A 10,991-nucleotide genomic window follows, 5' to 3' on the forward strand; every position below is an offset into this window, starting at 1 on the left:
CATTGTCCCTGCTCCTGGGCCATAATTAGTACTTGGTAATGCTTATCAAATTGAAGGGATTGAAATCAAAGTGCAACAGATATTAGAATCTGATTCAATAAACCATGTAAAATTAGGCTTTTATTTTTTTGTTGTTGTTGTTGTTAATGCTCATGCAAAATTCAAATCTTTCGTGAATTTTGTTGTTAGCTCCCATCGATTTTAATTTGCTTCTTTAAATTTTCTGTGGTCTTAGGGAATGCATAGGAAAGGTCCTCAAATTATACCAAAAACAGTGTAAACAGGCTCTGAGATGAATGAGGTTCTGTAACAGCTACTTGGTTACCTGAGGCATCTATCAATACGTGCAGGTCCATGGTCATGTTTCCCCGCTTCACACTTAAATAGGACACTTAGTCTTATTGCCATTGATCTCATGATTAATAGAAACTGGAAAAATATGAGTCAAATTACATATGCGGTTAATTAGCCACCTTTTCATAAACTCCAAGGAATCCCGTTATACCTTTGATTCCGTTTACTGTTTCTTTCCTTTCCTGGTTTGTCTTCATTTCTGTAGCATCTGTGTGGATGTGCCATTCTGTGTTTGCTGCTGGGTCTGCTTTGCTTCCCTGCCCTTTGCCCACCCGTGGCACCGACACCTCTGACCGCCTCCTCTCCTTCCTCCTCAGCGATCCCAAGCTCCAGTGTGCTCCCCTCCGCTCCCAGAGATGTGGTCCCTGTCCTGGTTTCCAGTCGGTTCATCCGTCTCAGCTGGCGCCCACCCGCAGAAGCAAAAGGGAACATTCAAACCTTCACCGTCTTTTTCTCCAGAGAAGGCGACAACAGGTACGTGCCACCAGGAGAATTCAGCCTAGCCACCCCTCTCTTTAGAGGGACACTGTGGGGCACTGGCGGCGGCACATCTTAGCAGGGACCTCGGAGACCTGTGGAATCAACTCTGTGTCCTTCACTCATTACTAAATGGAGACTTTATGACTCCTTTCTCTGTTGGGTTTTTCTTTAATTAAAATACGTTTTTAAAAAATTGATTTTAGAGAAAGAGGAAGGGGGATAGAGAGAAAGAAACGTGGATGGGAGAGAGAAACATTGATCAGCTGCCTTTTACATGCCCCCTATAGGGAATCAAACCCAAAACCTGGGCAAGTACCCTGACCGGGAATGGAACCAGTGACCTCTGGGTGCCTGGGATGATGCTCAACCACCTGTTTCTGAGCTGTGATGCTTGTTTGCTCATATTTATTAAAATCCTTAACACAATAGCTTTCTAAAGGTCGTGGGTTGAACATTTGCCTCAGATTAGCAATGATTTTGTCAGGCAAATTACTCTGGCTCAGATTATCATGAATCTGCCCAATTAGTTAATGGTGGCAATAAATGCAAGTGCCATAGTAAACATTTTTTTATTCATCCGCCTCGGTGCTTTCACTCCATAAATCAGAGAGTAGCATAAATTTTAGATCCTGAAAGTCAGAATTCATAAGACATAATTACTTCAGAGATATCCATCTATCCCCTCTTAGTACCTAAAAATCATTAGACTTGAAAGGGGTCTTTTGAATCCTTCTACTTGAACTTCCTTCTACTTGAACACTTAGAGACGGATGCTCTGGGGAGGCTGAAATCACATGCCCAAGCCCACAGAGTATGCATGGATAACAGGAGCAGGCATTTACTGAGCACTTATGGTGCCAGGTACCAGACTAAGCATCTGGCAGAGTTGTCTTATCGAATCCTCACAACAATAACATCCCCCTTAAGAAAGAAGTTCGCACCTCTGTGATACAGCTAGTACGTGGTGGGACCAGGGTTTAATACAGGCCTGACTCTAAAGCAGGTGCTCTCAATGGCTACCTAACTTCCTCCTAACCCCGTGGTCAGCAAACTGGGGCTCGCGAGCCACATGCGGCTCTTTGGCCCCTTGAGTGAGGCTCTTCCTAAGCCTTAGGAGTACCCTAATTAAGTTAATAACAATGTACCTACCTATATACTTTAAGTTTAAAAAATTTGGCTCTCAAAAGAAATTTCAATCGTTGTACTGTTGATATTTGGCTCTGTTGACTAATGAGTTTGCCGACCACTGCCCTAACTGATTAACCTGGAAAAAAACCAAGCTCTCTTGATATTTTTTATGAATTATGACATGAATTTCCTCTGTAGGCTTATTTCTAATAATTTTCTGACTTGATGGCTTAGTTTACTTGCATCATTTATTTACCATATAAAACTTACAGGAGCAAACTTTTTAATTCATGCATAGAATATCATACCTCCCACTTAGTAATCTGAAGTTACTTATGGAGTGTGGCACAGTGTAGCTGAAAGGGTAAGGCCCTGTGGCTCTGGAATTGAATTGCTTGGGTTTCAGTCCTGGCTCAGAATTTGACCAGCTGTGTGGCCTTGGGCCAATTACTGGTGCCTTGCTTTCCACACTTGGGATCATCATTGACCCAACATGTCAGGTTGTGATGAGTATTAAATGAAGTTAAGACAAAGTGCCTAAGACAGATACCCATCGCCTGGTGCCCCATAAGCACTCCATTCTTGTTAGCAGTGCCATGTGCAAATCATGGTGGCGATTAGAAATGAACGTCAGTGAAATGCAGATATTCTCCAATTGATCATTAGAAAGGGCTTTATCACTTTCACAAACATTAGCCCATTTGATCCTCAGATAAAGCAGGAATGATAATCTCCATATTACAGATGAGCACGCCTTGCTCTGTTCAGGAAGTATCAAAAATACTGCCTGAAGAGCTACACAACCAGTAAATATTAAAAATCAGAATTTAAATGCAAGGTTTCCAGTCCAGTGATCTCCTCACTGTACCATACAAGTAAAAGATATTCGGAAAAAGTGCTACATACAAAGACTGCGGGAGTTCAGATGAGAGAAGTAAAAACACTTTCATGGGCATCTTTCAATTTAATCCCCACCATGACCCTGTGAGGTAGGCAGATAAGTGACTGGTATCTTCCTTTTGCAAATGAAGCAGGAGGGCTCCGAGATAGCTCCTGACTTGCTCAACGTCACATGACTTTGTGGCAGAACAAAGTCAGGGTCTTCCATGTGCAGGGCTGTATACAATGCAGTGCTTTATGCTGCCTCGGGAAACCTCTGCTCACTGCTTGGGAGGTGAGAGCAGCTCTTCATGATTGACATGGAGGATTCACTTTAGAATTCTAAAGTGCATTGGATTTTCTTTTTTAAAATATATTTTTATTGATTTCTGAGAGGAAGGAAGAGGGAGAGAGGGAGAGAAACATCAATGATGAGATAGAAACATTGATCAGCTGCCTCTGCATGCCTCCTACTGGGGATTGAACTGGCAACCTGGGCATGTGCCCTTGATTGGAATTGAACCTGGGACCCTTCAGTCCACAGATCAACACTCTATCCACTGAGCCAAACCAGGTAGGGTGATTTTCTGTCAATTTAAAAAATATACATTTTTTTATTTATTTCAGAGAGGAAAGGAGAAGGAGAGAGAGATCCAAACATCAATGATGAGAGAGAATCATTGATTAGCTGCCTCCTGCACAGCACCCACTGAGGAGGAGCCTGCAATCTGGGCATGTGCCCTGACTGGGAATGGAACCGTGACCTCCTAGTTCATAGGTGGACACTCAACCACTGAGCCACGCTAGCCGGGCAGATTTTCAACATGGTGTTTACATGTCCTTCCCCTGCTCTGCAGTGTTGAGGACCGTGCAGCTGACAAGGCTTGTTATGGTGAAGGGAGTGGGTTATGAGAGGAGAGCAAGTCTCCGAATCCAAAGCACCACACTCTGACCCCGGCTTAAGGCTCAGCAGGAATGGCCCTCCTGTCACTCTGCTTCTCAGTGAAATTCAGTCCCATCCTTTCTACCTCAAAATGGTCTTAGGATGAGAAACTGTGATTTAATTCTTCCAATGGGTTGAACAGGTATTTAAAGGTATGCCATTTATAAATGCCATATACAAATGAGTGACCCTTTATTCACTCGCCTAGCACTGCGATTGAAATAACAGAGAAGCCGGCAGTCTCTTTGGAAGCAGTTTAACGGTGTTGGGAGGATCATTCTACTGATGCGTATATGACTACACACCGAGTGGAGAGCTCTAAAGGGAAGGAACACGCTTCTGTAAGAGAAGTCACGGAGCATGCGCATGATGTCTAGGCCAGTGGTCAGCAAACTGCGGCTCGCGAGCCACATGCGGCTCTTTGGCCCCTTGAATGTGGCCACGAAGTTTCAATCGCACTGTACGTGCGCGCCCGCACGTAGTATTTTGTGGAAGAGCCACACTCAAGGGGCCGCAGTTTGCCGACCACTGGTCTAGGCCATACTCAGACTTGCATTTAGAGAGGTGTGATGTCTAGGCCAGTGGTCAGCAAACTGTGGCTCGCGAGCCACATGCGGCTCTTTGGCCCCTTGAATGTGGCCACGAAGTTTCAATCGCACTGTACGTGCGCGCCCGCACGTAGTATTTTGTGGAAGAGCCACACTCAAGGGGCCGCAGTTTGCCGACCACTGGTCTAGGCCATACTCAGACTTGCATTTAGAGAGGTTGATGGTGGCTGCGGAGTGGAAGTTTGATCAGAAGCAGTGAGTGGGTGCTGGGGAGCCATCTGGCAGGCTTTGCAGGAGCCCAGGCTGGAGAGGATGCTGAGTCGGATTAAGGGGGTCTGGGTGGAGAGGGAGCAGGTGACAGATTCTGGAGATAGTTAGGTAACAGCACTGACAGGACCAGGTGATGGCTTGGGCATTCACGGTGAGGGAAAGGAGATTTTTCAAGATAACTCCTAGGTCTCTGGCTCCTGTAAATGGGTGGATGGTGGGGCAATGTGCTGAGTGAGATAAGGATACTGGAAAGATCCAGATTTGGGAATAAAAGGTATCAGTTCTGTTTCAGGCTTGTTGGTTTGACACGCCTTTACAATATTCAAGGGGAACTGTCAAGCAGGTCCTTGAAAATAGGCCCCTGGAGCTCAGAGGAGAAGTCCAGGCCTGATATATAGACCAGGAATGTGTCTACACATCGATGATAACTGCAATGGAGAAAGATAAGATCCCCTCCCACCCTCCTCCCCCGCAAAAAAACCCAACAACACAGAACTAGAAGATCACCCAGAGTGAGTCAGATTTATTATAGGGACATTGGCCAAAATCCAACAAAGTAAATAATTTTAACCCAAAACTTTTTTTCCAGGAAAGAACTTCTTATTTGTTGTGGCAGTAGTTATTATGTGACTAGTCTATTAGAAGTTTACTAGATGCTGAAACAGAGGTTATATGAAAACAAAATGTTTAAAAGCCTGTTTCTCAGACTGTGCTTAGAAAAAAAAAACACAGTTTTTGACCTGGGTGCAGTGGCAATACCTCCGACCAGGGTGCTCTCCATCCCCCACGGTCTTTGTCTGTGGCGACTCACCTCTGAACCTACCTCCTCTTCAGGACAGCACCGGCTGCAAAGGGTGCATCTGGGGTGACATTTGGGTGGCTGTCACTCTCATTGCCGCTGTCACTTTGAAGCCTGTTTCCTGTTCCAGCGATTTTCAGCTGCTGTGCCGCAAGGATTTTTAAAACATGCAGTACCTGACCTTGTTTGCCTTGGATTGTCTAATAACGAAATGACAACAGCCAACACCATAGTCATCGGTGTGAATAAATCAAGAGTATATCTATTTTTTGTCAGGTCAGCAAAAAATATATGTGTCGGTGTGCCGCCACCTGTTAGTAATTAGTTTACATGTGCCGTGAGATGAAAAAGCTTGAAAAACGCTCCCTGTTCTAGCAAACTCTGTATTTCAGTTTTGAAATCTTCTCATCATTGCACCATTCTTTCTCTCACTAAGAAAATACAAATGAAAGTGGAGCAAATAAAGAGAAGATGTTAAAAATCTCTCCATTAAAAGTAACAGAGTTCCTTCCTTACAAAGGGACAAAATAGAATCCTTGTCCCTTGAAGCAACTAATTAGGCATCTTCTACATCAAGGCAGCATTTGTTGCTCACCTCACAGCTGTAACAAGTGTGAACACCCTGGTCCACTTAGGCAAGACAGCATGTGTTTATTTAGAAAATGTGTGCTAGAGATATGTTACAAATGACCCACTAAGAGCAGCATCATGCTTAATCTCTAATCTCTGTTTACTTCTGAAATGTAAATACAGAAGTGCTGGATTCAGCTAAAAACAAAACCAAATCACACGGGTGACTTTCTCTGCCCATGAAGGGTATTCGATTGGAAAGACTTTGAGTAGATCCCACCCTCTCAGTTTTCACATAATGAAAGTGAGACGCAGGAAGGTGATGGGCATGCCAAGGCCACCCGTGGGACTAAGTTAGGATGGAACGTGGATAGAATCCAGCTCTGTGAGCATTTATGCGATCACAGGCTGTGGAGATACCTGGCAATTCTTCTGTTAAAATTTTCCCATTTATATATGCATTCCATTAAAAAATTGTGAACACCAGCAACATTGCCATTCTTTAGACTCAGTGGGTATATATGCTGAGTGTCAATAAAATACGAATGGAATATGGCTTCTCTTCTAAAATAATTCACAATTGAGTCAAGGAGACAGACGTGTCTAATAAAGCAATGGGAAATGTGCTAGAGTAGACATACAAACCAATAGCAGCAAAAGCACAAAGGAGAGAACACTCAATGCGCTAGAGTCAGAGGACATAATGGTAGGAACCTACGGCCAGGAGATATCATTTGAATTGGATTTGAAGAATGAACAAGCGTTTGCCAAACCCAAACCCAAGAAGAACTGCGAGTCAGGAGAAGGAACTCCAGGATAATCAGAATGAAACAGAACAAAACGGATGCCAGACAGGATGAGAAGGGGCAGAGGAGCGAGGATGCGATCTGGTGTGCGAGGCTTGGTGACTGCCGGTGAGTGTGAAAAGGGTCAGCCCACGGCTTGAAGGTCTCTGGCTCTTGTCCCAAGGGGCTGAGGTTGCGTTAACCATAGGATGATGATAATTAATATGCTCACGGTGAGGGCATGGAGTCGACCGAGTGTGTATGTTAGAAGAGAATCTCTGTCAATGGAAGATAGGAAGAACTGGGAAATCAGTGAAGAAGCATCAGGAAACGCTGTCCTAATGCAATGCGTTGTGAGCACAAACCAGAGCAGGGCTGGTTCCGGGCACAGGAGACTGGAGCCCAACTTGGGTCAGGTCTCCATGCAACTTATGCAAGTTTACGTTCCCTGCCACCTGTGTCACTCGTGACTTCCAAGGGCCAGGACTTATGGGCTGAGCTCAGAAAAGCAGCAGCGATGCTGTGACTGGGTCACAGCGTGTGCTTTTAGAACACAGCAGTTCTTTCCCAAGGAGCCTCAGCCATGTGACCCCCAACGCCCAGCACTGGACAGAAGTGCTTGCAGATGGCCTCCTCTTGGTCTCGGTGTACAGGTGCCAGCGGGCACGCTGCCTGCAGCGTTTCAGCCAGCAGGAGGGGACCAAGTTGTGCACTTGCATTCTCTGTGGATTTTCAAGGAATAAATTTCATATGAAGGGATTCTAGAAAGCTCAGGTGACCTACTCCCTGTACTTCAGTCAATTTACCTTGAACTTGCCTGAACCCCACACGGCTAACTCGGAGTGGGGGGAAGGAGTGGGGTAATGAAGTTTTGTCTGACAGTAGACACCGTGACCCTGAGCTCTGCGGATTTGAAGGGTCATCACGTCTTCAGAGCCATTGGAGAGAACATCCTGAGAAGCGGCAAAGCCAGGAGCTGTCAGAGCAATGACAGTGACAGGCAGGGCACACGAACACAGTAATTGGGCAAAGTCTTAACATCTCCTGTTCTTTGTTCTTCAGAACCTCTTCGCTTATCTGCCCATTTATAGGGAGGCCTGGCCTGGAGGAGCAGGGAAACCTAATGCCTCACTGCATAGATGTGCATGTTACTAGTATGTGTAACTGCTTCAGGGGCTGGCACTGGCCTGTGTGGGGTTGGAGACAGAGGATTGAGCTGCCTTCCCAAACTCAGGTTGTACTTACTTGTTGGGAAATGTCTTGCGAGGTTTTGTTTTCAGATATGAAAGCCTGACAGGGGGGATCAGGTGCCTCCTGTGAACCTTCTGGGCTGGTAACTCTGGGAAAGGCCAGGTGGCAGCAGGTGCCATTTTCCCAGAATGCATTGGTATCTTGTTAGCATTTGATGTTCCTCCAGTAGGACCTGAGGAGGCATCAGAGCAGCCTGGCAGCAAACCCCGACACTAGCGCGGACATCACATAGGACAGGGCATCCGCTATGTGGTGGAACTCAGAGAACCAGCTACTCGGTTGCTGTCAACGAAACCTCCACTTTAAAAAATATTACTATTTTCATTATTGCTACCTGTTCAATATCTATGACCACTTTTTTTTTAATTTAACTTATTTCTGTAAGCAGAATTTATCTGACAGAACATTTTTTTTAAATGGGGGCAGGCCCATAGCTCAGTTAAATCTGTTTATTTTCCTTTTTTAAAATGATGATTGTATCTCTTATTAATTTATTTCCTCATAGTCCTATATCTGAATACTTTGTGGAAAAGTTCTCTTCTTGGACTCAAGAACACTTCTTTTTTTCTGAGGTTATGGTTGTGTTTTGTAGTAATAATAAAAATGACAGCACTAACTACCACATAGAGAACACGCCATAGGGAGTACCAGGCACCACTCCTACTACTTGAGGTGGTTTGCATTTATTCTTTAGAAACTCTCTAAGGAAAATATTTTTATGGCAACAATTAGCATCCGAGCAATCCGAGGCTCAGGTAAGTTCATGAGGAAGCCCAAACAACCCCCGATTAAGACTCCTGAATCCACTCTGCAGTCTACATAGCATTTTGCTGCCACCCCATTTTGATGTAATAAGTAGAGTTCTGAAAAAGGAGACACATATAGTTAAATCCTTATTTAAAATTAAGAGCCCACATTGAAGAAACTAGTGGACAATCTTGGGCAGGAACAGCCTATGGTTAGAGGAGGGCCCGTGGAGTTGTCTCCGAAGCCATGTTTCTCTAAAGCAGATTGTATTGGCTTACATTGTATTCTTACAGATCTCTCCCAAAGAAGTATTTTTCTAAAGACCCTTTGTTCACACTTTATGTAACATTGAGAGAGGATCAATTGTCCATATGAGTGAGTATCATTTTTCTCATGACTATTGTTAATTTGGGATATTGTGGGAGGCTGATGGAGATGGGGGACACCTAACACTCCCTTTATTGTCATGAAGTCCAGTATCCCCTTTTGTATGTGAGAGATGTTTTCCTTCTATGATTGTGGGCATTTTTACTGTGAATACCCGAATTTTTTTGCCTCTTCTTTTTTCCTTTGAAGACTGCCTATTCAAAGGGTTTTGCCAGTATGTCCCAGAACACAGCTATTTCATCTAAATTATTTAGTAGTTATGAAAATAAAGTCAATTCTGAAAGCCATCTTTTCTTATAGATATCCAAGAAGTTTGGTATGAAAATCTGACCTTCAATGACAACTATGTTGCGGGAAGGTCTAGACAAGAGGAAATGACCCACAATAGATCATACACTAATTCATCCCATCTGTAAAATAACAGTAAAAAAAACAAAACACTCTGTCTATATAAAAGGGCTATATTAGACAATGTATATAAAATTTATTCCACTAAAAGAAAATAAATAAGATGCAAAAATTCACATCCACAAGGCATACAATCTGATTGGGAGGATTTCCTTTTACAAAGAAACATATCGTCCTAAATAATTTTGATCTGATATAAGAGAGCAGTGTGACATGTGACATGTGAACCATGATCTCATGATTTTACTCTTACCTACTTTAGAGTAATATTGAATCCCACACAGTCACAAGCCCTCTCCCACTATGTCACAATTCATCCCTGAAGCAACTTAACACAGCACTCCTAAAGAGATATATAGTCCTGGCCAGTGTGGATCAGTTGGTTATCCGAGATGTTGCCGGTTTGATTCCCAGTCAGGGCACATGCCTGGGTTGTGGGCTAGATGCCCAGTAGGAGGTGTTCAGGAGGCAACTGATTGATGCTTCTCTCTCTCTATCTCCCTCTCCCTTCCTCTCTCTCTAAAAATTAAAACAAAATAAAACTATTTTTAAAAAAGAAAAAAAAGAAATATCTAAACCTTGGGTTATACCCAAATTCATACAAGATGTGTGTGTATGTGTGTGTGTGTGTGTGTGTGTGTGTGTGTTTTCATTGTGGTAAAATCTACATGACATAACGTTTATAGTTTTAATGATTTTCAATAGAGAGTTCTGTGGCATTAAGTTCATTCACATTTTTGTGCAATGATTACCACCCTATATCTCCAGAATGTTATCACCTCCCCCAGTTGAAACTTTGTACTCATCATTCCTCCCTCCCCATAATCCCTGGTAATGACCCAGAGTGCATATTTTAATGTACTAGCAGTACTGGATAAAATAATGCTAACTGCTCTAACAAATAATGGCTCAAAACTATTTGATTCTATAAAATAGAAAAAGGATTTTCATGAGTGAAGACAGTTCTTCTCCCAGCTCTTCTCCAGAATCCATGCAAACTTTGTTCCTCCATCATTAGTATATGGCTTTCCAGCTCACCATGCTTACATGCTTCAAGCCCACAGCTGTAAAAAGAGAACATAAAGGAAGCCATACAGGGGAGGGCAAAAGTAGGTTTACAGTTGTGAGTATGTGAAACACAGTTTACTCTCGTACTAGAGGCCTGGTTCATGAAATACGTGCATGGGGGAGGAAAGGGGGCTCAGCCCGGCCTGCACCCTCTTGCAATCGGGGACCCCTCGGGGGACATCCCTCTCACGATCCGGGACTGCTGGTTCCTAACCGCTCACCTGACTGCCTGCCTGCCTGATCATCCCTAACTACTCGCCTGCATGCTTGATTGCCCCTAACCACTTGCCTGCCTGCCTGATTGCCCCTAACCCCTCTGCCTGCCTGCCTGATCACCCCTAACCACTCTGCATGCCTGCCTGATCACCCCTAAC

At 44.0% G+C, this 10,991-nt stretch overlaps 1 protein-coding gene across 1 annotated transcript in view; it reads left to right on the top strand.

Moving 5' to 3' along the window:
* Positions 1-10,991, top strand: part of DCC (DCC netrin 1 receptor) — a 980,448-nt gene that overhangs the window by 703,813 nt on the left and 265,644 nt on the right. The window contains exon 9 of the mRNA XM_014538876.1: positions 672-828. Within this exon, the coding sequence (XP_014394362.1) occupies positions 672-828 (157 nt within the window). The remainder of the gene's footprint in view (positions 1-671; positions 829-10,991) is intronic.

The sequence above is a fragment of the Myotis brandtii genome, unplaced genomic scaffold, assembly GCF_000412655.1.
Source record: "Myotis brandtii unplaced genomic scaffold, ASM41265v1 scaffold200, whole genome shotgun sequence".
In the NCBI taxonomy this organism is placed as follows: domain Eukaryota; kingdom Metazoa; phylum Chordata; class Mammalia; order Chiroptera; family Vespertilionidae; genus Myotis; species Myotis brandtii.